The following is a 26,396-nucleotide window of genomic DNA, read 5'->3' as shown; positions in this document are numbered from 1 at the left end:
CGAACAGCCGAAACACCGCGGCCTCCCGCCGTGAGTATATATATATATATATATATATATATATATATATATATATATATATATATATATATATATACTGCGCACATTCAGAGGCTTTCGTTCGAGGCGCGTGATCGCAGACCGCATGCTGAGCTGGCTGACACGTGAGTTACTTTACAGTGACTTCATGCAGGACTTATAACGCCAGTGTATAAGTGGCTACCGCATCCTGCCGCATTTGGATAGGGGCGGAATGTAAAAGCGCTCACCTGCCGAAGAGTTGGTGCTCGTTATACGAACCGTATGCGGTGAAAGATAAGCCGGAGATTTCACTACGGCGCCTCTAGTATTCAATCGTGCAGCTTTGGGACTTCAAACGCATAGTCCATACTCTGCGCACGACTTTTGCCACGTCGCCTCCAGTGTTTAGAAACGTGCAGTGGCATCTGTAAGCATGTTTAGGGCAGTAGTGAGCCGTCGCTCGCCGCTGATATTCCGTTGACGTCAGGTGAGGGAGTCCTCTGTCATTGGTCACAGGAACCTCCACCGCAGCTGGCACATGGAACTGTGGTGCATTTTATGACGGACCACCACACGCTAAAAGAAATCTAGGTAACACGCGACGTGGATGCCCCTTATGCACTCAGGGTATCTAAATGTGCTCGAAAAGAAGTAAATTTGGTTTGTGGGAAATATTTAGATTTTAGCCTGGCGTGCCCAACAAAACGATAACGGGTCGGGCTGAGTCAACCCACTTTTACGACGCAAGTTGATTCAGTCTGCTCGGCATAAGTTGGTTGTGTCGGGTCGGCTGTACTTAGTAAACAACTGGAAGCTTCAAGAAAATTTTTTCACCGCCCTCTCACGTACCACTCTCTATAAATTTAGGTGTAGAAGCATGGGAAGGTAGGCTACGTCACAGCCGGCTATCCAAAAATACCAGATTCCTTACGCAAGAACAATAAAAAAGAGAGCGAAGAAAATTTCGAAAAAAAAAAGAAAACACGATACGCACACTTCGTTCTCGCTAAACTCTGCAATCTCGGCCAACTGCCCATGTGAGTTCCAGTTAGGAATAAGGGTAAGTGATGAGTAGAGCTTGGACCAGGCGCTCATAAAATTAAACACCATATTTAATCTCACTTCCCCCATTGTTTTTAAGACAAAGAACAGAAAAACACAGAACAGGCTTGCAGACACTGTAGATAGTGCCTCCGACACGATTCACAAATGCAACGGCGAAGAACCGTCTATAGTCGGCGGCTACTGTTGATTTTTTCTGTTCGGCAATTACCGAGAAATCCGTTGACCACCTCACTTATACGTGCTGCACTCTGCCGGATGTGCCTCCCGGTTAAGGGCCTCGTGTCGCATATAATCCGGTGTCGGCATCATGCGTCGGAAGTCATTTCGCCAAAAATCATTCCGAACCAGAACCACGCAGGCCCTCCGCGTCGGACAGAGGGGCTACTGAACTAATGGAATTCCTTAAAGTAAGATGCGCCAGAAAAAAAAAAAAACAAGGTACAACCTAAGCACGAGCTAGAGACATGATAGCGTCGGAGTGTAATTTGAATATACCAGAAAACGTAATTCTGTTTCCGGGAAACTCAAACACAAACCCCTTTTCCAGCGTTTCTACCATTCATAGAGCGGTGCACTTCGCTCGGTTACTTGCAACGACCCCACCCAGATGGCGCTCGCCTCCGCGCATCCGTGGCCTACGCAAGAGGCGGCGTTTCTACCAGAAAGCTCGCCCGCTCGCCTTCGTGCATAGCGTTCGCCGTCAGCGTTTCCCGGCAAACATTAGGGTTACAGAAGCTGCAGTTGCCGAGAAGCGTGAGAACAAGTCGGGAATCTTTGGATGCTGTCGAGTTCCACTCTTAAAGGCGAAGCTTAAGAGTGCCCCGAATTTGAAGCAACCCATGGCACACAACACGCAACTTCCTGATTTTCCTCCACGGCGTTATCGCAAACACTCAAGGCGACAAATACCGCTTGCTTCTCCAAGACTTCAGCGAGGATTTGCGCTCGTCGTTTCTGTTCTTTGGCGACGTGACGTCACTGCGTTCGTGACGTCGCCAGTGCCGCGTTCAGTGTGACCGGAGCTCGCAAGGAGTTCGCGAGAAGCCACGTGGGAACGAATATCGCGTCGACTTGCTCGGCAAAAGACAAAGCTCTTCGTCGTAAAATCACTGGTTGTAGTGTCACAGTTTGCAATGTCAGATTGCATGTCGAGAGACAATTTTTGCACAACACGAAAGGAAGAATGAGAGAACATATTCGCAGAGCTGTCAAAAACTTGAAGAGGTAGAAAACGAGATATGAAACCACGGGTGGTGGTACTTCAACTGTGTCACTTGAATTGCGAAGGGAAACTGTGAAATAAGTAAGATTGATTAGAATTCATGAGTGCTGGTATTCCCGGTGTTGCGCTCGAGCTATCATTGGCAGCTTTATCTTTGTGGGCGAAAATGCCTGCCCGCGGAGCTGTTTTTTTCGCGAACGTGCATATAGTTGGTCCATAACGCAGTGATGCGAATACATCACTTTACGATAGCTCAGAATACTAGAACAAAAGGATAGAGCCAGTCTATATATTGTCTAGAGGCATTTGGCAGACTATACTTTGCCTTCTTACAGACTTATACAGTTGCCTTCCTAATGCCCTGTATGCGATTTCTATGATAGTATTTAGCTAGCTTATCTCCTTTATTCCAGCCGTACACTGTGGTCCAGAGACTTCCGAACGGCTTAGATTGCAGAAAGTCTGTATAGACATAAGCTCAGACAAAGTGTAAGGCTACACGTCCCCAGACTCTCAAAAGAAAATCTGCAATCTTGAAGGAAGAAAATACCTAAAGGCATTCTGTAGGCTGCCTCAATTACAATTTTTTTTGTCTGCCTTTTGTCTGTCTGCCTCAAGTACATTTTTTTTGTCAATTACTTTTTGTCTGGGGTCCATTTTTCCTTTCCTTGAGGAAAATGAAACCGATTCTGATTCCGATTCTGAATATAAATTGGAATAGTTGGACTCATTCTCATTGTGCGGCGTCTAACAGCGGCACAAGGCCACAACGAACCCTCGCTAAAACTAATTTGTTCGTCGTCATTTTTTACACATCACGGTGGAGTAGCAGTCAACTCTCCCATCGTTTGACTTCAGTAAAAAAAAAAAAAAATGAAACGACAGGAATAATAACTCGCTGTCATGCCGAACTTTGATGCAGGCGTAGCGTGAACAATAGCTGTTTATGATTGATGAATCCTTCACCACACGTACTGTTGGGCACCCGCCTGTACTCACCTCTGACGTCCGCTCAAAGGGCCTTTAAGTGCATTCCATCGCTGCTCCGATCGCTGCTTCGATTGTCCATCGACGCAATAGAACGACTATAGCGACGGAAACTACTTTATCAAGTCTGTAGGACACGCGGGCGGGACTAAGCAAGCGTGAACGACTCGTTATACGCCGTTGGCAATTATGTGTATTTTAATGTTCAGCATCCGAGTTTCGAGGCCACCCTGCACAGGTTTTACGGACTCATTTCACCGCGAATACCTTTACGATTAAGAATATTCAGTCTGAAATGCCTTTTAGGTGCATATTCGATTTTGGCAGCATTTAGTCAGTCGATTTCTTCTTTGCTTAAGTTGATGCACAGATCTGGCCTGGTGTAAGTTCTACTTGTAATTATATTCCATTAAGTTTAGTGAATGAAATAGTGCATTGAAGCAGAAGTGAGCTTCGTAGTCAGTACATTGTTTTTGTGGATCGTAGCCTTCATAAGTGGGCCCCGCAAGCAGCCGCCCTTTCTTTACGAGCAAACATTTTTGGCAATACTAAAGTGCGTCAACTGACGCTGGTTGAGGCCTTTTACTGCAAGGGCAGTGCGTTTGGTATCGCATATCCAAAGACTGCCTATATAAAACGGCTCAGGCGCTTCATGCGAGGGTGGTCGCGAGTGACTGAGTGACCGCGCGAGGTTATCCGTGCTGAATAGTTATTTCAAGAGAAAAGCAATCATGTGACTCGAGGAATGAGCGCGCGAACGAAAGGAAGGACGCAGATATATAATCTGCGTCCTTCCGTTTGAAAAAAAAAAAAGAAACATCCCTCCTTGCATAGCACATACGATTCTTGGCAAGTTTCTCTCAACTTGTCGGCTCCACTTCCGTAGCGTAATTTTTTGACGCTTTTACGTGCATTGCCGGGCACTTTGCCAACCATTACCTAGGGAATGTAGCGTCACCGCGGATTTCGTGGCTCGCAGCCATCTCAGTGCAAAGTTCTCTCCTTCGTTACTAACTAGCGTAGGATGGACACAGCTGCGCCAGAAAAACAAGATTTGTGTAAATCCAGGCAAGAGCCTTATACGGGGTCGCAAGAATCACCAGTTAGCGAATAACTAAGGAAGCAACTAGACGAAACGTTGGCTCTGTGGATGCTGGGACTTCTCTCGTTCACGCAGGGATTCAATCACTAAGATTTGCAGAGCCTTCTCACATTGAGCGCAAGGGCGACCTTGTCCGAGACCTTGGCAACACCGCCCATGATGCCACGTCTCCTGGAGCTTAGTTCCAGAGATGGAAACAAAGCGTTCTTTTCCTGGAACGCAAAGAAAGGAAACGTCGACGCCCACGAGGACCAGCGAGAACTGTAGCGTTAGCCAGTGAAAAGAAAACAAACAAAGAAACGAAAACGGCGCTGCAAACGAGGTTGGAGGCGTGGCCGCTTCCATGCGCTGCAGCCACGGGGTCCGTTGATCATCGCCTTCGTCCTGCCTCGTCTGCACACTGAGTATATAGCAGGGTGCCACTTACGGTATATGTGTACGGGGCCGGCGGAGGGACAATCGGCGCTTGCCTGCCTTCTGCTACGCTGCCAACCGCGCGCTAAGCAGACGACTGCAAGAAAGAACCCCGCTGAAAGCCATTGTGAAGAGAGCTTTGCCGCGTGGTTCCCACACAGTGTGTGTGTTTTTCTCGTTGTGCTCGTGGCCCAAGCAGCACCCTCGGCGTCCTTACAGAGTCATTACGGTCCTTGCGATGGCGGTGGAGAATAGAAAGCCGACACTCTTAAGCCGGATGCGCGCGAGCACTGCCGTTTTCGACGACGACGACGACGAGCAATCCAGCTCATTAGGTCCCGTTTGCAGAAAACTTTCTTGACGGCTGTACTTGCTCGGGGTTCCCGACTGTTTAGTAAGCTCGAAGACGAATATACACTCCCGCGCCGCAGGGGAGGTCTATTGCGGGCGCTGCCGAATTTCGCCGAATCGGGAAATTCGGCCGTGTTAGCGTTTCGAGTTAATCATATATATATAGAGCGACTATAATATAGCCGCCTCGTGGACCAGTCAGCGGTCACGAAATGTCCAATTCGGCGCTATATCGTAATTTTTCAGTGTCCACGAATTGTATAAAGAAATCTAACTGAGCGTGTCGATAAGTGCTCACGATTCAGCGAGATTACTGGGCTCATGAGAGACAGAGAAACGTTTAATAATAATAATAAAGTCAACGGGGTCGGGTCCGACGCCCATCCCTCTAGCCAGCTAATGCGGTCTGTGTCCTTCAGGCTGACCTCTCCACTTTTCTAGCATTGAGCTTTCTCTCTCTCTCTCTCTCTGTGCTGGGGAAAGGAAAGCAGAAGGGAGAAAGAGATAAGCAAGACAAACCACGATGACGACAGGTGCAAGAGGCGAGAAACGGATGCAACCATATGGGAGAGACAAGACATAGAGCATCGTTGTAAATCCGACACTGTTGTCACAGGGCGCACAGCAAAGCAATGTTCCACAAGCAATAACGCGCCTAAAGACGCGAAAACTGAATAATTATTATGCGAGGAGCCTGCCATCTCCTTTTTTACTGCCGGTTCTAATCATACCTTTTCTGGCGTAGCAGCGCTCTAGCACACATACACGCGGTGACAACACCCTGTGGCCACTATAGTTGTTCCTGCGTGCTTCCTTTCTTTCTTTTTCTTTATTATGGGGTTTTACGTTCCAAAACCCACTTTCTGATTATGAGGCACGCCGTAGCGGAGGGCTCCGGAAATTTCGACTATATACCTGGGGTTCTTTAACGTGCACCTAAATCTAAGTACACGGGTGTTTTCGCATTTCGCCCCCATCGAAATGCGGCCGCCGTGGCCGGGATTCGATCCCGCGACCTCTTGCTCAGCAGCCTAACACCATAGCCACCATTTCTTTTGCTTTTTTTCTTCTTCTTCTTCTTCTTCTTCTTTTTTGAAGCGTACGATTTTTACGCTGTCACTATAGGGTACCGCTTGACAACAACCCAGAAGCCGAATCTATGTATACTGTAGTTAAACTCGCTCAGCTTGCTGAAGCTCTTAGATGAGACGTTCCGAGCGCGGTTGATGTGTGCAGCGTGCCCGTATGAAGTAGATGATTCGGCAGCAAACAGCCGCTTGCGCACCTTTCGTGCGATTGTCCTTGTTTCAGTGCGGAAAGAAAAGTGTTCTGCACCGCGCTCTACAAGCTTTGACAACCGTCCTCTTGCGGAAAGGAGAACTTGTGGACCCTGAGTGCCCAGCTAACGTTAGCCCTAGTTTCTATAAAAGCGCCACTGGGTGTTCCCTCTTTCCTCAGCATCGAGACTGAATAAAAAACTGCAGTCACTGTCAGCTGTCTTCCACGTGTTTGTGCGGGTAGTTTCCGCATCTCCTCTTCGTTTCTCCTCATCTTTTATTTACCCTGTTCCAATCTGCGAGTTCACAGTAGCCAACCGGACAGTTAATCTGGTTAACCTCTCTACCATTCATCTCTTTGTCCTCTTTCTGTTAGAAATATTCGTTGAAGTTCGCACTTTAGCTACTCCTTTAGCATATGTTGAGATTGGGGATGATGCACTTGGGTTACCAGCGCTAGTCGTCCCTTAGTTGCGTGCAACGGCGAGTGAGGGGCGAATTGCGGGGTATTAGGACGCTCAGAGCAGTGCATCGCAAATGTGCAAGCAAATTTCTAATTGAGAGGTAGTGCTCAAAGCTCGATCTTTTACGCCATAGTCCTTGCTTCCCAATGCATACCTTGTCGCATGTTAAATGTATCTCTTAAACGGTGCCAATTATACAAGCCACATAAGGTTTGGTATGTCTTTCGTACAATTTCCAGTCACGAGAGTTATATAATCTTTAGAGGAAAACGAATAGAGAGTAAATCTTCATGTGCAAAGTTTGTTCACAGATAGTAATAGCTTCAGGATTCGGCATTCTGCAAGAATGTCCTTCGTGTACGCTAATATACAAGACGCTGCTCACGTCACCTATTTAACTGTTTTAGTGAACACGTATTTAGATTGAGAAGTACCTTTCTTGACCGATAACCATTGTCGGTTGGCCGGAGAAACGTTTAACACAGCCTGAGTTTTGTCCAAACAGATGTTGTGTCACGGTTAAAGAAATACAGCGCGAAAACGGAACATCTCACTGCTGTGTTATTTTTCTTGATAACAACTGTTCACCAGCTAACTTGCACTGGCACACGGGACTCACAATCTTCGCAGTATAAAACGTCTCAGGCCTGTTAACACGGCAATGCTTCAATGGAAACAGATCAAAGCGCCCACGACGTGCTGTCTTCCTGACGACACTGCCGTAGTTCAGAAGAAAGCCTTCGTAAGGAAAAACAATTTTCGTAAACGGACACACAACAGGCTTTTCTGGCAGGAGCAAGCCTGCTCAGCGTTAAAGAAAAAACAAGAAAACCCGCTTTTCTAACGCTGCTCCCGTCGCTCAAATGTCGGCATATCCCCGTCGCGTACAACAGCCAGGTCCGGCCCGGGCGAACATCTGCTCAACACGGAAGGTAACAACAGGCCGTCACACCAGTTCGTTTACCTTTTTGTCTTCTTTTTTTTTTCCCCTGGAATGCAATGGCCCTCCAGAGCATGTAAATGCGGCCATCGACTTCTTCTGAAGGTGCCGACCTCACGTGTAAAGAGCGACCGGCTGCCCGCACCTATGGTATAACAGGCGTGTTTCTTTCTCGGGTTTCGTGTTCCTTTGTTTCTCATCCCGCGTTACGAGGTAGCCAACAGCGCCGCGGCTATTTCCTTGTTCTGCCAGCCAAGCGGTGTGGGCGCGTGAAAGAAGACACGACTCTCGGTGGGAGGGACCGATATTCAGGCACCGACCGATATCCCTCCCTCTGGCGGAAAGCGGCCGTCAGGGCAGAGGAGGCAGAAGGGGGATGGGGAAGAGCACTCAGGGGGGGGGGGGGAGGGACCTCGTCGTGCACCGCGCTCGAGTTGAGGCCCCTGGTCACCCTCGACTGCGCAGGCATAAAAGGAGCGCGCCGCCGATCGGGTCCCGTCGAATTAGGTCTTCTTTCCCGCTGTCTTCCATTCTTTCGCATGTTCTCGGGCTAACCGCAGCTGGTGACCTATGAACCGTGAACACCCACCAGAATGCAGCAGACCTCCCCCCCCCCCCCCCCCCCATGCCAGCTTGTCCTCCCACGGCTGCGTGCGATCACGAGCGACAATGGACCGTCGTGCACAGTGCGCGCGAAGCTCGCTGGTTCACTAGCCGCGGGAGACGACGCGAGAGGAATAGCCCTGCGAGCCGCGCAGCAAGCCGCGGACGCCCGCTGGGATACACCCCTAATCGTCGTCACGTATAGCGTGCAGTGGCGAGAAAAGGGCGCGCAGCGTTCAGATTGGAAACGACCAAGAACGGGAGTGGTGGCGGTGTCATTCGTCCTGCCCGCATTTCTCAATCTAGCAAGCACACTAAATCCGCGTTACCGCGCTTTGAAAAGCGTAACGAGTAGACGCGGCGTTGACCACCTTCGAATCCTGTGAACCAAGTGAGAGGTCAGTTCGCATGCGTTTAAGCAGCTCTAATCATTTCGATGCAGCGCACCGAAGAGCAGACATCGATGATGGTGAAGGGCTGTGAAGTGGTTGATGAAATAACCGATGTGATGTCCAACCTTCGCATAGCCGGCACTGGAGCGAAGAGGTGCTACCTGCCTTCTTCAACATGGTAGTTCACTTGTTGCTCAGGCGCGCAGGAGAGAAGCAGGGAGATACTGAGACGGCAAAGTTGAACCCTATAGGATCCTCGATACCCGAAAAGTGCGCTCACTATCAGTTTCATCCATGCGACTGCGTGGAACATGATAGGTGCAGCGTAGGACAGAGCCTCTCGAGCCAATGCGGCACGGTACGGCTCCCACACTAAGAAGCCAAAAGACAATGAATCGTTTGGACAATGAAATCCATTCGCGCACGTCTTGCACGGGCGTACAAGGCGAGGAGGAAAGGAAACGCGTTCTCTGTAGTAGTTGTAGTTTCAAATAACGCGAACTCGCGAGCGCCGTTGAGAGTGATTCTGAAGCTCAGTTCGGTGCAGCGAGCATTCGGAGTACATGAGAAATATTCACGGTCAAAGACCGCTAAATAAGGCTACTGCTTTGAGAAACGATTCCCGCTTGTAGAAGTGCCACAGTAGCGAAAGCCCACATATCACGCACGGTGGTCTCACACAAGTTTGCGGAACACGGAAATTTCGAAAAAAAAAAACACGAATTCCCGCGAGATGTGTGTCTCGTTGTTTCACTGTTGCAGCCTAGACAGCCATTTAATAAACTGGAAGCGTCATATGGCTTCCAATTTTCCAGAAAGCTCAACCTTGCCCTGGAATTCCTGTGCCGTAGACTTTCGTGGCTGACTGCACGTATAGTCTTGAGCTATACTGCACCGAACCTTGCATCCCCTTCCCTCCCTTCACTCGGCATGGCTGCTTCTTTTTACGCTAGACGTTCGCCACAGCAGCACCGGCGAAGCGCTTCTCTCTAAAGAAAAAGAAAGAGAGATGATCAGTTCCGGAGGCTCACCCCGCTTGTCTATAGAGCCTACGAAAGCAGTATCGGCATCGACAGCGGCTCAGAAGGAGGTGTGGAAAGGGAGCTTCCCGCCGAGACGGGCCGTAACCAGGGGCTCCCTTCCTCGTCGGCACTTCCATTGAGGGGAGTCATGATTTTCAGAAACTTGTTGCCACAATGGCCCGTCGTCGTCCTCGTTGTCGTCGCTTGCTAGAGCGGGCTCATGGGGCGTCCCTTTTGTGCGTTCCCGTCTACTTCTGCGGCCGTCCCATAAACGACGTATCTACTTTTTTTCTTTTTCTTTCTCGTACGCAGTCGCGGGGCTCTATAGTTGGCTGACTTGGGGAGGGTGTAAGAGAGCGTCGCGTCGCTCACTTTCTATGCCCCACTGGTGCTTTTGTTGCTGCTGCTGCTTCTCGCTTGGCTTCTGTGGTTGCTTCTCCTCCTGCACGACAGTGCCGGTTCACGTATAGGACAAGCCAGCAAAGGACGTCTCTATATATTGGCCAGACTGCCCTTTTCTCTTCTTTCTATACCTCTGCGGGAGCCTTGAATGCGACGAATCCGTGGCTGAAGAGGTGCGCGCTTCAGAGGGAAAAAAAATAATAAAAAAAGCAGATCGAATACTGGACGACGAGAAGTGCGGACGTAAGGCATACCGAATACTTTCTCAATGGAGTCGTGCAGTGGTTTGAAAGCTACGACCACAGTCGGCCAGTTATGCGGGAGCGTAGTTCACAAGACCGAGTGACGACGGTGCGGTAATTGGCCAGCCCGCCTCGGCTGAATGTTTCGGGTTGCACGTTTGGTTCCGGCAGTCTATTGGTCAGACTGCCAAACAACAACAACGACAACAACATCAAAGTTAACAGGCTAGTAATCTTGGTGGTTTAACGGCAATAACTCGTTTATGGTGATGATGGTTGGAGGCTGAGGAACACTCTCTAAGAATTGCATCCGATGCAGTAACTGGCACGCCCGCACAAGAAGAAGTTTTGACAGTGCATTGATTGTCTACATGCTCTTATAATCTTTATATTCTTCTCCACCAGCGTATAGGGTAGCGTACCTCATGCTTTTCTGGTTAACTACCCCGCCTTCTACCTTCCTTTTCTCTCTCAGACTGATCTGCCTCCCTATAGACTCGTCCTTAAGGCTATGAAAACTATATATAATCTGTCAAGCCTCGTTATAACGAAACGGGACATAACGATCTAATAAGCGTAACGAAGTGAAATTCTTCTGGAAATCCAAAATAGAGGTTAATAGTGCAGTACAAGCAATAATTGATATAAAGAAGTAATTGATATAACGAAGTAATTGTGGCTCCCCCTTCGAATTCGTTATAACAAGGTTTTACTGCTGTTCAAGACAAAAGTACTTAATAAATGCATTTTCTTTTGTCTGCTGTGTTCCATCGGGTTATGAACGGTGCCGTATATATGCACAAACGGAAGAAAAGCGCAAGATCACAACTCCGGAAGCTGTCGATCGGCAAATTTGCAGACATCAATTTGTAGGCAAGTTAACACACAATTTACAGACTGCCCAAATAATTTTTGTGAGGGAGCACGCCTTTCTCATGCGCCGCGGTCACGTGCGAATGACCTCGCGAACATCGGCTGCCGATTGGCTGAAGCCAGCTCCAGCTTAAACGCCGCTAAGCCACTCTCCGTAGTCGTGTCTGCATGAGAGAGAGAGAGAGAGAGAGAGAGAGAGAGACCCTAATTTATCGGTCGCACGCGGCGCTTCTTTGGGGCACTATAGGTGTGCGTGGCGGTGAACATCTTTGTGTCCGGTCGTTCATCTTGTCACCGGCCGCGTTGGAGCCTCCCTCCTGACTCACGCACATTGGGGGGGTGGGGGGGGGGTGAGGTTGGACTACTTCTGTCGGTGCCGTTGCGCGAACACGAACACGCCGTAAATTCGCACCTCTCGGAAACGTTCGGCCGTCTACTTCTTTGGAGCTTCACAATACCTGTTGAAAACCTATAAACCTGAGCGGTAGACGAAGAAGAGACGGGCGAAACACGTGTGGAGGGACTGTGAGCTAGACCCAGATGACTTACTCACGGGAGGCAACGTGCCATAGAGTTGAAACCGGTCGGTCGTATACCGAAGACGAAGAAAACGACAAGAAAAGCCGGCTGTATGTGATGCGAGACGACTCTCCTCTTTTTGCCTATATTTGTTTACAGGCCCAAGGAACATTCTGTGGGAACAAAGCTGTTGAAGGATGGGACTTGCAACTCATGTTGACGCATGGTTTAGGAGCAGACGACGGCGGTTTGCTGCCAGAGAAACAGAGCCGAAAAGAGTCTGAAGAGAAATTATGCAGCCCGTCCTTGAACGTAGAACATGCAAATGCGAAGAAACAGCTGTACGAGAGCCGCCGTTGCGAATTTTTGGTTGCTTTCGCTCTTTTCGTATTGTACATTGCCTGCATTTAGAAAAGTGGGCTCGTAGAGAGTAGAACAGAATAAACATTTTTACTGGGTGAATGCAGCTTTGGAGAGGCGTCCTCATTCCAGAATGCCTTGAGCTCGGGCCGCGTCCTGGGCCCTCGCAAATCAGCCGTTGCTGATCCTCGAGGTCGGAGCTGGCCAAGGCTCTCTCCCAAAGCTCGTTAGTGGGGCAAGGGTTCGGAGGATTCAATGGTGCCGCTCTGCAACCCCCTACTATGTGCCTGAGGGACCCGGGCTCTGCGCAGAAGCGGCATTGCGGAGAGAATTGTGTATAGGGTCCATGAGGTGATTTCTGGTTGGGTGCGGGAATGTATTAACCTGTAGAGCTCGGAGGAATCGCTCCTGCTCTCTAGGTAGAGACTTGTGTGGGGGTGCATATGTTCTGCGGGTTAGCTTGTAGTGTTGTGTGATGCTCGTAGAATCTGTACCGCGCAGCACACAACCATTGAGGTACTATAGATATGGCTACGGGGCGTGCGCGTTTGTAGAGGCAATCTGTAGACGAAAAAATACAAGAAACCTTGACACACATTGCAATTTAAAGACTGAAATTTGCGTGGGCAGGCCAAACTGTGTTTACGGAAACTTAGCGGCTACACAACGCAGGCGGAGTAAAACAAAAGAAAAGAGAAAAGAAAAGAAACGTACTAGCATTGAAGGATACTTCTAACATGCAACCATTAATCATACGCTGGGTAAACGCTGAGCGATAGTATTGATTAATTCGCCACGCCTAAGGCACACGTAAGCGTACAGATTCACCAGAAAAGACTGTTCTCTAGGAGGCACTGTGTATAACCATGGCCAGACACGTTCCAAAAGACAAGTCTTTAACTGAGTTTTAACCGAGCGCCTCTTTCGGCGCCACAATTTTACAGCGACGTTAACCCGGGGTTTACCCGCGGTTTAACGTTGCTATAAGATCGCGGCACCGAAAAGGACGCTCGCGACGGTTCGTCGTCGACTATATAGCATTTGATCACTCACACATGGAAGTCGATGTCTTATAGGAGCCTCTTATCGTGGTGATATCCACACGTTTAGCGGCACCCTTAATAAAACGGTTATGTTAGAAGCACAGAAGCCACTTAACTATCTGATTACCCGTCTCGCGCATAGTACGGAGGGTGCAAAGTCCAACCCCTCGTCGCTCCACGGCTGGGTCAAAACGGGAGCACTTGAGACACTTAGCTCTCGATTCAGCATTCCGCATCTGGGCATCACAACTGGTGTATACTACTCCGTTGAAGCCTGCGTACCACACCACCTTCTTTAACTCGCTTTCCCGCAAAACTTGGCACTGTACTCAAGCTATGGCGTCGTCGGTTGCACACTACACCACGCGCATGCGCACAACGTCCCTACGCCAATTCTTCGCCGGTGTTTGCCAATGGGGCGAGGTCGGCGCGCAAGGCATGCGCGAGATTCGGCGAGACTTCGCGGAATGACGGGGGAAGAGAGACCTTCAGGACCCTCGTTCGTTCTCTCGCCGCCGACCAGCGCTCTCGGCGGTGTCGGCGGAGGCTTGCCGACGCGACATGCCGGCGTCCTAGCGTCGAACGCGCTTCGCAACCCTCAAACGTGCTCGACGTTGCACGTTCCGACGACGACCGCGGGTCCCTCGGAAGAGTGGAAGTGGAGTGGCTGAGAGAAGGGAAGCCGCCACCGACCCTATCGAGCGGCATTGCACGCAGCCGGGCTCGACAAACGATGGATGAGAAGCCGTCAAAGTTGTTTGCGCAGGCGCGCTCCATCGGCTTTCTTTGTGGCAGCGGCGACGGAACTGTTCGCCGTCTAGTCCCTCCTCGCCTGCCTGCGTTCCTACACCGAGACCGATGCTTGCATACATGAGTCGGTGGTCGCGAGGTTCGCGAACCTCCCATCACTGGTTCGAAGCATGCGTGTGTGTGTGCGTGTTTGTGCACGCCCGCGCACTGCAAGAGATATGGACCCGAGGCGGCTATACTGTAGGCAGGCCCGCGTCGCGTTCCTGCGACCACCGTATATGCGCTGGCGAGCGAGAACAAACACCGCGAGGGCGCTCGCTCACGGTTTCTTTTGCATTATGAACGACGTGGTCCGGCCAAACCGCCCGGTTTGCGAGAGCGATGAGTTATTCTTGCGGCTCCGGCGATTAAGTGCCTCCGCGGTGTTGGCACTGTCGTCGTGAATAGCTCAGTGAAGTCCGCGTAGACATGCGATAAGACCGCGCGGAGATTCTTCTTCCGGGTTCGCCGCGGGATCGTACAAACACGCGTCCGCGCACGACGTTGATATTCCTACAGCGCCCGCGAGTCTGATTTGTTTTGTTATGATAATTTACCGGAAGTCGCGTCTCCGTGTTGTGTTTAAGGTTGATTGACTGTGATAAATCGTTTTGCCGTTCATTCGTCGCATTCGCTTTCACGTCTTTATTGATGAAGCAGTACGCCCGCGAGAAAAAAAAAAAAAACATTGCGTTGTGAAATACTTATTGATCCGCCATTGCATAAGACAATATACCATGCTGTGACATTATCGTGCCCCCCTCTTTTTTTTCTTTCTCTTTCTTTTTTACCGTGACCGGTACTCTGGTAGTTTGGCCTGTTGATATTTACATTACAATTGCGTAAAAACACGCTTCACATGCACGCACGCAACATTGCTCCAAGTAGCATTACTGCAAACACTCTGCTTCAACGCCACTAAGCACCGGACCGCTGACACGGAGATGACAGTCTGACGTAATTTGCATACATTCCAAAAACCAGCAACAAAATCATACGAGCTTAAGCGTGCGTGTACAGTGTACCACCACTTCAGAGTAACCGAGTCACATGCGTTGGTTCTCAGTGGTCATAACTCTGACTAGCAATTCAGCGTGTGCGAATTTTTGATATTTCGAATATACACACACGTAATTGACGGGGCGATAAGTTGCGAACGGTATTTCACGCATCTGTAAAAGAACGTAAATACGCCGTTTATTACAAGGTTGAATCCACGCAAACCTTTATAGACCTAATTTTGCGTCGATATAAGAAAGTATTCGGTATTCAGTTCAACATTTATTCGAAGGTCATTTTCCTGGAATAATCGCATTCGAATTTATTCGGAAATGTTACTGTTTGAGTACTCCCAGTAACAGTGATTCGTGCAGTAAAAGCGGGCGTGAACAGATGCACCCCCCTACTCCCTCCCGCTTTAAGAGAAAAAAAAATTCTGCGGCTTTACGTACTAAATCCCAGATCTGATTATGAGGCACGCCGTAGTTGGGCACTTAGGAATAACTATGAGCACTTGGAATTCTTCGCCGTGCACCCAATGCACGGCAAACGGGCACTTTTGCATGATCGCGCAACATAGGGCTTAGCAGCGTCATGCTGCCCCCCCCCCCTCCTCCTTGCCACTTTTTTTCCCGTGCAATGTCAAGTCGTTCGCTGAACATTTTTAGAATGACAATGAAAACAGACAGAGAAGTGCTCTTTTGTCAACGATTGGCCTGCTCGGTATTGCGGAACGATGCCGATAGCCCCGTGTAGTACATAGCAGAGTAGTGAATGGCCCTCGACACAGAGTGCTCTTCCCCCACTAACAAGGCACTTCTGTTGGAAAGTACTTGACTTGAGAGGGGTGGGCGCCCCTGCTCCAGAGCGCACGTCGTCCTCCGACGAGCACTCGCGAGAGAATGGCTTTACAAAAGCATCTCCCCCCTCCCCTCTACTTTGGTTCTTTCCCAAATAACGAGTGGCCACACGACCGAGAACTTGCGCCGGCGTGCACGCGGGAACGTGACATATGTCCCTGCCGCAGCCTGTTTTGTTGGTCGCGGCGGAGAGCGATGTCCCCACTTTTCTTCATGCTTTGAGCACGGGAACTGCCTCTGACCGTTGCCCCTCACTCTACTTCTGCGGCTTCGTGAGGAAGACGTCACATGTATTCTACAATTAATAATAATAATAATAATAATAATAATAATAATAATAATAATAATAATAATAATAATAATAATAATAATAATAATAATAATCTTTATTTCACTCATTAAGTGAGGGAGTGCGGGAAAAAAAGCTGACAAGTCAGCTTGACTAGTTCCCAGCTCCCCGGAGTACAACATAGAAGAAACGAACACTTTTTCGCATGGCAACATAAAAACCACAAACAAATAATAATTACTAATTACACGCTCGGAAACTGATAAAAGCTATTTTAATAGCACCACCGGACTGTTCGTTCCGGAATTCTCTGGCAGATGCGCAAGGGCTGGCAAATATATTGATTTAAGGCAGTGTGGCGAAGTCAAACGAGGCTAACTGCAGCAATTGAGCTTCATTATACAGCCATGTTGGATCACGCTGTGCTAGTTGTAAAACGTTGCTCTAAGCTTGTAGTTGCAGTCTCATTTCATGCATCCCTAACGCGTCGGGCAACGACCTGTCGGAGATGTCACAGTATCAATTTCGCTCTCGTGGGTTGCCCAGGGGCTACAGCATTCAGCTTGTGTATGCGCTCAGGACAAAATTTGAAGAACCAAGTTGCGCATTAAAAAAAAAAAACAACCACAGGAAGAGGCAACGGAGACGGAAATTGCCCTCTTTCCATCTCCGTCGCCTTTTCCTGTGGTTGTCTTTTTTTAATGCCCGACTTGGCTCCTCAAAGCAATGCACCAACTAGCCCAGCAAGAAGTTATTCTAAACTATCAGGACAAGGTATAGCCTCGGCTCAACAGCGTCAGTGTGAAGGTGGAATTTCGTTGGGGTCAGAATACGAAAGCACCTCCGGCGTTGGAACTTTATGGCGCGATGAAGAGCTTTCTTTCCCACAAGCAACAATTGTTCCGCCTGAGCATATCGTATATTTTTAATCAAGGGCCTTGCACAAATATCCTGCGCAAGAAGCTTTCTGCGAATACGGGCCTCGACTCAGTGTCGTTCACGGCTGTCCCATCATTGGGGCGAAAAAATGTTCCCCATATGTAGTGAGTCAACACGGCCTTAAGGCTCTTACCGGTGAACTAGAGACGGCGTGTCTCCTTATCTAACAGCAGCGGTCGCGATGACCGGTCCCGATAAGGGGCCACGCCGGACGTATGGTCTACGTCGCCGCGACGGGCGCAAGTGTGATGATGGAGCGCTGCCGGTGGCCACCGCCACGGTCACCTACTCTTTCGCGCGCGCTCATACACGCCTGCGCAGAGCCAACAGCGGCGCCCAGGCGCGTAATTGCCCGCACTTAATGGGTCTCTTCTCGCGAGCGACTCGCCTCATTAATTAGCTCGCCTTGTCTCGGGCGCCGACCATCGCACTCGATCGACTTCTGCGCATATCTACTTCCTCGCACCGCGCGGCCGTGCGTGGATTCCTCGTGTGCGAGTTCGGAGCGCGCGAGCGCGCGTAAAGATATGCATGGTGCAGCTCGCTGTACGTGTGTGTGTGCCCAGAATGTATAATTACTCGGTCACCCGGACTGTATGCATAAGAAGCCGAGTTCACTCGCTGCGGGAACGCACGACGGGGGGAGATGAAGACTACGCTGTAGAATGTATATATAGTTCGGTTTGTGCGAAACGTACAAGATGAGAAAGCTCTCAAGGCGTGCCCTTCGGATACGGCACTGTGCTCTCACGGTTGAGTGGAAGCGTGTCTCACCTTTCGCGGTGGTCAGCCAGTGGTCGAACTAGGACTGTGTCTGGAGCCAACGTACTCGACAAGAAAACTTGTCTTAGTCGGGGCAGGAATTGTGCCATATAAACAACAGTAAAGCAGTCGCAGCCCTGACGAAAATGTAGTCCCATCGTGGAAAAGGTTGGCTCCATCGACATTCCGTGTTCGAGAACTGTGGATAACTCCAAGCCTCCATATATTTTGGGGCCCGGGACTAAAGGTCTCCAACCACATAAATCCTTTCACTTTATAAAGACCCGCCCCCCCCCCTCCTCTCTCTCTCTCTCTCTCTCCATATCTTCCTGTGAGATTTCTTCTTGTTCAGCTTCCCTTCGCGTCTGTTTCTTGTAACACGAAGTATAATTGGCCATCCAAAAAAAAAAAAAAGAAGAAAGACAAAGGATTCGCGCGATGGAGGCTTGAAGTTACGAAACGTGTCCGAACGAGGGAAGCCTCAGGGTCGAGCCGTCGTTCTGGCAAGGCGTCTTGTCTCCGTTCGCGGGAGAGCGCGAGTGCTCCTGAGAAACGTTGACTCCAGGCTGAGGCTTGCATTGTTCGTCAGCTATTGGTGGAGACGTTATTGGGAGGATTTCAAAACACAGGCAAGCTGAGTGAAATCTGTGTACTTTACATGAAGCCGGCGAAATGTGCATAGTTTTCTGTAGCTGGCAGACAAAAGGAGCACCTAGTGAACCGCTTGAAAGGTACTTCTGTGACAGTTCGTTTCACTCTGATCGGCACCACCAAGGTGACCACGTAAGAACTTGCGAGACAGTTTTTAGCGCAGTTTGTTCAACCACTGGAGGTTACCGTAACTTTAAGCGTCGTGATCTGGTGCCTTTAACGTAGACTTTAACGTCTACGTTGAAGCTAAATATTTGTGGCGCATGGATATTCTGCATGCCCGCACAAGGCATACTTAGCCTACATTTCCGAACATTTAGCAGGGCTTGTGTTTTTTACCTATTCGTGGAAAGCTGTTAGCTTTTTGGTATACCTTGCTCAATTTCTTCACTCCCTGAAGTGTCCCCAAGTAAAACTCCAGCTTATTTCACATATCGGCTCACTACGAACCAAGGCCTGCATATTATACCATGACATCGTGCTTCAGTGGTTGCCTGCCCGCAGCGGCAGAGAGGGCAACTTCCACACTGACTGCCCTGCTGGAACGGTGCAAGGTGGCTCACCGGAATTGGGGCTTCCTCTTAAATAGACGGGCCATATTGTGCGAGTGCCATGTCACGGAGTCTTCAGTTTCAGCGTGATCTCTGATGCGATGCGCAGGAGTAATAATGACCATTCGTACAGCACCGGCCAGAAATGCAACCCTTAAAAGCCAGGCGACACTGAGAAGCGTGACCGTACGTAATCATACCGCATTCGGCTAAATGTCGCCCATTAACTTCTTGCACAATCTATAAGTGACGCGTTCACGACATTGCAATGCGTGCGATGGCTTGAATTTCGTTTCACGCATGCGCACGTGCGCGCATTGTAGCTTCAAGTGCTACTCTGAGGAAGAACAAGACGATAGGGGAAAACAGCGAGGTCGGCCAATGTTAAAATGCTACTACAAAATACACTTAAAATTTACGTGCTATAGTTCCGTTGAGTTACAACCTGTACGTGGACCTCGGAGCAGCGCAGTAGTTGTGCTTGGCGCGTAACGAAGTCAATCTTTGCATTTAACCGAGACACGGTGCTCGGCTACAGAGTGTCTAGCACAGGTGTAGAACAGGTGACTATATGTACCTGTTCCTGCATGTGTACTTGTGCTTGATGTGCGTACGTTTTCGTGCGTCACCACTGTCACCCGGTGCAGCGTGATGGCGCCACATGGCCAGGCAGGTCTCGTCCCTCCATTTTGTAATAATAGCATGCCCGCCGGCTAACGGAAGCGCCTTCTTCGTCCCTGTCTCACGCAGCAACATGGGTCTGCAAGGAATCGACGTGCTGCAGAACCCGCAGATGTACGTGCTCGGAGCGCATCTGCTGTGCGGCCAACTGCAGCTGGGCCTCTCCCGAGGCCAGACCAAGCTGTGCCACCTGTACGAGGACCACATGCCCCACGTGGGCCGCGGCGCACGGATGGGCATCGGCGAGTGCCAGCACCAGTTCAGGCACCGCCGGTGGAACTGCTCCACGGTCGCCGACACCAGCGTGTTCGGACCCGTGCTCAACATACGTGAGTTCTTTCTTTCTTTCTTTCTTTCTTTCTTTCTTTCTTTCTTTCTTTCTTTCTTTCTTTCTTTCTTTCTTTCTCTCTTTCTCTCTTTCTTTCTTTCTTTCTTTCTTTCTTTCTTTCTTTCTTTCTTTCTTTCTTTCTTTCTTTCTTTCTTTCTTTCTTTCTGTCCGTAAATCAAACAACCAAAGAAGTATAAAATTATCTATAACTGAGCCAAGATAGTGCAAGAGAGAGAGAGAGGCATACAAGGAAGGCAGGGATGTTAACCAGTCACGAGTCTGGTTCACTACCCTACGCTCATGGTAGGGAGAAGGGGAAAAAAGAGAAGTGAGAGAGAGAGAGAGGGTATAGAGACGTGCACAGACAGTCATTGAGTCAAAGCCGCTCGCGCAAACCAGACGTTCTCAGAAAGCACGATGGTGCATTCATTGCCTTCTGAGTCGATGATGAGAACGTGCAAAGTTCCGATAAAAGTACAGCAAGTAACATTTCGAAGTAGACGGTAGACGTTGCCGGATATGACTACATTTGGTTGCTTGACCTGGTAAAATTATGTGTTCTCAGCGTCCGCTTATAGTTAGTGGCATTTTTTGTTTCCGCTTGGCCACGGACTCACCGCTCGCTTTCCCTTGCATCACGAGCGGGAGCGTGTGAGTTTCTCCCATTCATGCCTCCTGGCAGCTACAGCGATTCGAGATGTTGTGTGAGACTGCACTCCCTTCAGCGCCGGCTCACTTTCGTCCATCTAGTAACTCTTCGAAGAACTCCAAACGGGGCTGGATAGCCAGCTAGCTATACATGCACAATGCTTCGCATAATACCGATTCGCACACATTGCATTGGATTCGCAATTTTTTTCTTTTTTTGAACGATGTTCATTTGATTGCAATTTGTTGATGAGGTTAAAATGTAAATGGTTTATCTATTACTGAAAGAAAATTAAGGATACTACAGCTAATATTCCGACCTGAAGTTCTAGCAAAAAGGCCGCATAAATCCGTTTGGCGCCCAATTTGACGAGCATTCACTTCCCCGGCTGTCTGAAATGTATTTCCAAAGCACTTTTCCGGAAAAGTGCACATCCGTGTGTCTTTCGCGTTGAAAACGTACACCCGTGAGCAAAAGTATACGGACCACAGGGTCGCAAAAAGAAAAAAGAAAGAGGGGGAGTTTCTTCGTAATTAACACACATAAACAGAAACTTACGAGTGCAATAGAAAATTTGTGACGCCAAGTTTGAACTGCAGTCTTTATTTTCAAGTGGCATTCACAGACAGAGGAGAAAATGAGTTTTATCGTGCGATCCTTGGTCCGTATACTTTTGCTCACGGGTGTACACCGTTATGGAGAAGTGTTGCCTATACACCAGCGTATGTACTGGAGGAAACAATCGCGTCCTTCACTCTGTCATTTCTTTCCCCGCAACTCATACAGAAAGATTAAATCAAGAGGACGACGTCTGCGTGAGTGAGAGTGAGTGAAAAATGCGCCATGAAGGAGCTGTAACTTTTGTGCTCTGACGATATGTATAGAGTTTCGACAGTCTGCATGCGTGACAGCGCTCGCACAAGCAGCCTTAACGATTTTCTTGTTTCATTCTTTTCCTGTTTACTTTACTCCAATCTTTTCTAGCCATTTCTCATTCTCCCAGTACGGGGTAGCCAACTGGGGACATTCTCCAGTCAACCTCGCCATGTTTTCCTTTCTCTCTTCTTACTCACACTCTCCTGTCCTGTATGTCGCTGCACCCTCAAAACCCTCATTGTGAACAAGGCTCCCGTGGGGGAGCCGAAACGTAAATAACTCTTTTAAACCATTTTTGGTCGGTGTCCAGACCTCTTCCTTTTAAGTATGCATCATCCCGACCAGACGGGCTTCCGTCATACTCTCAACTTCACCCTCAAAACGATCACTATACACCCTGCCGGTTCGCTGTTCCCCCGAGACGCCAGAGGGCAAAGGCCGCACGCCGTACGACACTTCGCCTCCTTGGAGTTCGTGCACAGCCAACAACACAGCACGCTGTGGGCGATTAGCGTGAAACGCTCGACTGCAGCAGCCAACTGGAGGGACCGCGAAGCGCACAGTGTAATGTGCTCTCTCCTATTCAGCGATTTGTAATAGCGTAATAGCTAAACGAAAGAAAGAAAGAAAGAAAGAAGATGGTATGCCAGCAGACCGGTGTGGCTGGGAAACCCACTGGTCGAGCCGCTGACGTGGTCAGCGCTATTACCTGCCCGCCAGACCGGAAGGTGGCAGCGTCGGCCATTACAGTGGATCACGCGCATTAAACAGACACCCCCACCCGTTCTAACACGCTTCTCTTTTTTTTTTCGCACCCACAAGCGCGAGTGCCGAGCTTACCCGCCGTGCGACGAACCGCGAGGGAGGAGCCATACTGTACGTAGGTGCAGCACGTTGCGTGGTGGCGTGCGTAGCTCGTTGCGGCCGACAGATGGCGGGGCGAACGAAATGCGTGGTTTATGCGGTTCACGCAACGTGCACTCACGGCGAGATCAGCGCGGTTGCCGAGCGCGTTGGCACGCTGGTTCACATCAGGGGTCGTTAATTATGCACGCATTAACGAAAGAGGGGGGGGGGGGGGGTAGGGAGGTGCTTAACACTCCCCTGTCTCGTACTGCTCAAGCTGTCGATGGGTGGTTGCGAAACGGTGGGGATTGAGGTTGCACCGCTCACATTCTCTCGAGTGATCGAACAATGAACGATGTACGGTGGGAGGAGTGGCGTGGTTGTGCCTCTTAGCACGGAAAGCTTGAGCAGAAGTCTCGCCGCGCCTTTGCAAACGCTGATAAAGCGTATTTTTTCTTTTTCGTTCGCCTGAGCGATATTGCGAGCTTGCATGAACCGTGAGACTATGATCACTTCTAAACGATGCGAAAAAGAAAATACGCTTCTTCAACCGTTGGTATTCTTCTTGCCGATGTCCATTACGGCAAAGAAAGAAAGAAAACAGAAAATGTGAATCTAAAAACATCGCCTCATGTGATAAGTAGAAATTTGTGGTGAAAGGTCTAAAACTGCAGCCTAAAGATATAGAAGCCGTGACGAGTCGCCTACAATCAGTAAGCCATCCGTTTCCCATCGGCAGCCGTTCTCGTGGCTTCACTCGAACTTATCATCCTCATATCTTTATCATTAGCATTTTTCATTGCGACGTCAATTAAGTGCTCGGAACAATTGCCTCTTTCCGTCCTCCGTCCGTCGATTCTACCACAATGACGATCGACGACCACGGTCGTCATCGAGGAGATCGTGTCTTCAGGCCACCTTTCCTTAATCAGCTTCACGTGACGTCGCCATGGGGTGAAGAAGGAATATTTTTTTTCTGCCAAAGCCTACACGTTGCTCGGACTGCAGACAATGCTCTGCCAAAGCCACCACGTTGCTCGGACTGCAGACAACGCAAGGCCCAGCAATATGCCCTACATAGAACGACATCTTGACCAGCACAGTGGTGCCAATCAGCCTGCACTGACACAGCGAGCACTGAACTGCTGTTTCAGTAAGAGTTCCCACACTAGCCAGAGTGCCAATAAGTCCTGACGTTGCGTATATTAGCAAATGGGGCCTGTCATTGGGAAACAGTGCTCACCTTGCAAAAAAAGCCTCGTGAACATGGCCAGAGTTGAATGGAAAATAAGATGGGAAAGACTGTCCGCGCACGTGCTCTGAGGCGACTCACAGCGATCACAGTCTTTCACTCAACTCCCACGGCAGAAAGAGGAGCTGACTGATTGGCTGATTGTGTTCAACCCCTCAAAGGAACAAAATGGGGTGATGAAAGACGACAGTGCTTGACTCCGGCAGTTTTGACCACTCGGGACTCTTTAACATACACCCGATGCTGGGTACACGAACGTTCTTGCGTGGATTCCGCACCGGAATGCGTCCGCCACATCAGGGAGTCGAACACACGACGTAACGCTCAGCATCACAATGCATAGCCAGTGAGTCACCGCGGCGGGTGAAAAGCCCAGTGCCCTTCCACTCTGTGAAGAAGGATGACTGCAGCGAAGCTGTGTACGTGGGCCCCTTAATGGGCGAACTGCACCTCCGCTGCGGGTCGGCCCGGCATTGTACATCTTCGGGATCGGCCCACGCATGGGGAGTTTTGTGCCTGCACACGGACACGATCCCGGGGAAACGAGCAGTGAAATACAACTTCGCTGTAATTCACTGTGAAATTGGTTACGTCTTTGTGTTTATTAATCAATCGTTCTTAATGAATTAATGACGCCAACGAACGCTAGAGCAATGGCGCGGTCACGTGGTAGCGCCGAGGGGCGCCAATGAGCAAGCTGTGAAACGACGCTGGAGCCAACCGTGATGATGATAGTTTTGTGTTAACACGCGGACACGATCCTGGGGAAAGTAGCCCCCAACAGATTTGCTGTAAAAAAATGTGCAGAAACTAATGTAAGCGAACGGCCCGGACGAACGCACGAGTGAGTGAGCGAGCGAACGAAAGAGTGAACAAGAGAGCAAGAGAGGCAGCTAGAGAGAGAGAGAGAGAGAGAGAGAGAGAGAGAGTAAAAGAGAGTGAACGAATCTTTTCCTTTCCGAATCCGACCACCGACGTACCTACCTACGACCTACCAAGAAAACGGCTGCAACAGCCAAAGAAGCGCTCTATATGCCTGTTATAGATATACTGTGTTGTAGAAATTGTAAAGTTTCGTTCACTATGTTCCTCCCCTGCTTGGTCTTCGGATTGCAGTATGTGTTAAATAAATAAAACTAAATAAATATTCAACAGCAGCTGTACCAACTCAAGGTTTTGTAGCGCCACAGACAGGCGAGCAAGCTCCTCGCAGGACGACACGGCTGCTCTCGATCGAGCGAGAAGGAAGCTCGCACAAATTAGAGGCGATTAACGTCGGCGCGCGAAAGTAGCAAACAAACGAAAAAGCAAGAGACACAGAAACGTAACAAGTCTGGCTGGCGACGCCTGGCCGTGTCGCAACAAATAATTCTCCTCCCTCTTCGCGCGCTCACTCGCAAACTAAGTTCCCGGAGTTTCCATTGGCCGGAGCTGCCGCCTCGCCCCTGAAACCTATTTGATTACCTCTACGCGGGCTCAGGAGCGAGCATTAAGAAAAATATGACTCCGTAGGAACAGGACAGAACGATGAAGGAGAGAAAGTGGGGGGATGGGTGCCTCGTCCTTAAACGAACTGCCCTATGCCCGCATGCGCGTCGGCCGTTAAATACTCGCGCATATCAAGGTAAAAGCGTGCAGCGCTGTGCGGGAGTTGGCGGGACCGATGTATCGACTATGCACGTAGCCAAGGAAGAGCCAGTTTGGAACCTACGTGAAGCCGATCGGGGGCTGCCGAGCCTCTCCAGGCTGTTCGCGTGTTTTTGGTGCAAATGGCGACGTGTATCGCAGGCTAACAGCATGACACAAAATGGCATTCAGTCATGCTCATCTTCGAGAAAACGCCCACACATGCGCATGTATACGCGCATACCTTGGCGATCGTCCGTAACCATTTAGAATTAGGCGCCCACTCCGCTCCAGTCACATTCTCCCTTGCACTTTCTCTTTCTACCAGGTACCAATATTGATTGTACACCACTTCTGTTCTATACGAGGTTTTGTTGCGTCAGATCTACGTTACGCTACCCGGACCCGACCTTGTGTAGCGAACAAGCATGCTTCCTGTTGGGCAGTCGCACGAGTCTACACAGCGTCGCCGGCACTGCACACTTTTAGCGAGGCATAGCAGAACCCATGGCGCCTGGTATGTGGGGATACCAACGGCGTTTTAGCTTCGTGACGATTTGACTAATTACCGACCGGAGCGCAGCAAACCGGTTTCCGAGCTATGGCTTCTCTGCGTGGCGGCGGAGCGCGGCGGCGATGCCACGCCCGCATCTCGCGCCTACACGACTGAGCCGCTCTTATTGAAACAATCCCATCAAAATTCTTCTCGGAACGAATTCATCACCGACCTCTGCCAGTGGCGAGGTGGTGGAGAAAAAAAACAAAAACAAAAAACCGTTCCGGTTGCTGCTGGCTACTGCTGGCTTCCTCCAAATTGATTAGGCGGAGCCCGAGACGCGTTCCTCGGCTTGTTTTACGGCGCGTCCTTCTTTTTTTTTTTTTCGCTGTTGCGCAGCGCAACCGGGGGCAGGGTTACCCGCTTTACGATTGATGGGTTACTTGAACCTCGGCAATGTCGAACATTGTGGCCACACTGTTACTGGTTTCTTCCATGTGTCT

The 26,396-nt window shown here is 49.7% G+C and overlaps 1 protein-coding gene and 1 long non-coding RNA gene across 2 annotated transcripts in view; one reads left to right on the top strand and one right to left on the bottom strand.

The window, feature by feature from the left end:
* LOC135897038 (uncharacterized) overlaps nt 1-26,396 on the bottom strand; it is a 398,744-nt gene that overhangs the window by 323,716 nt on the left and 48,632 nt on the right. The gene's annotated exons all lie outside the window — the stretch shown is intronic.
* Nucleotides 1-26,396, top strand: part of LOC139060041 (protein Wnt-5b-like) — an 82,639-nt gene that overhangs the window by 29,059 nt on the left and 27,184 nt on the right. Inside the window, exon 3 of the mRNA XM_070538772.1 lies at nt 19,890-20,149. Within this exon, the coding sequence (XP_070394873.1) occupies nt 19,890-20,149 (260 nt within the window). The remainder of the gene's footprint in view (nt 1-19,889; nt 20,150-26,396) is intronic.

Source organism: Dermacentor albipictus, chromosome 5, assembly GCF_038994185.2.
Source record: "Dermacentor albipictus isolate Rhodes 1998 colony chromosome 5, USDA_Dalb.pri_finalv2, whole genome shotgun sequence".
Lineage (NCBI taxonomy): Eukaryota > Metazoa > Arthropoda > Arachnida > Ixodida > Ixodidae > Dermacentor > Dermacentor albipictus.
This window is presented reverse-complemented; position numbering and strand designations above follow the sequence as displayed.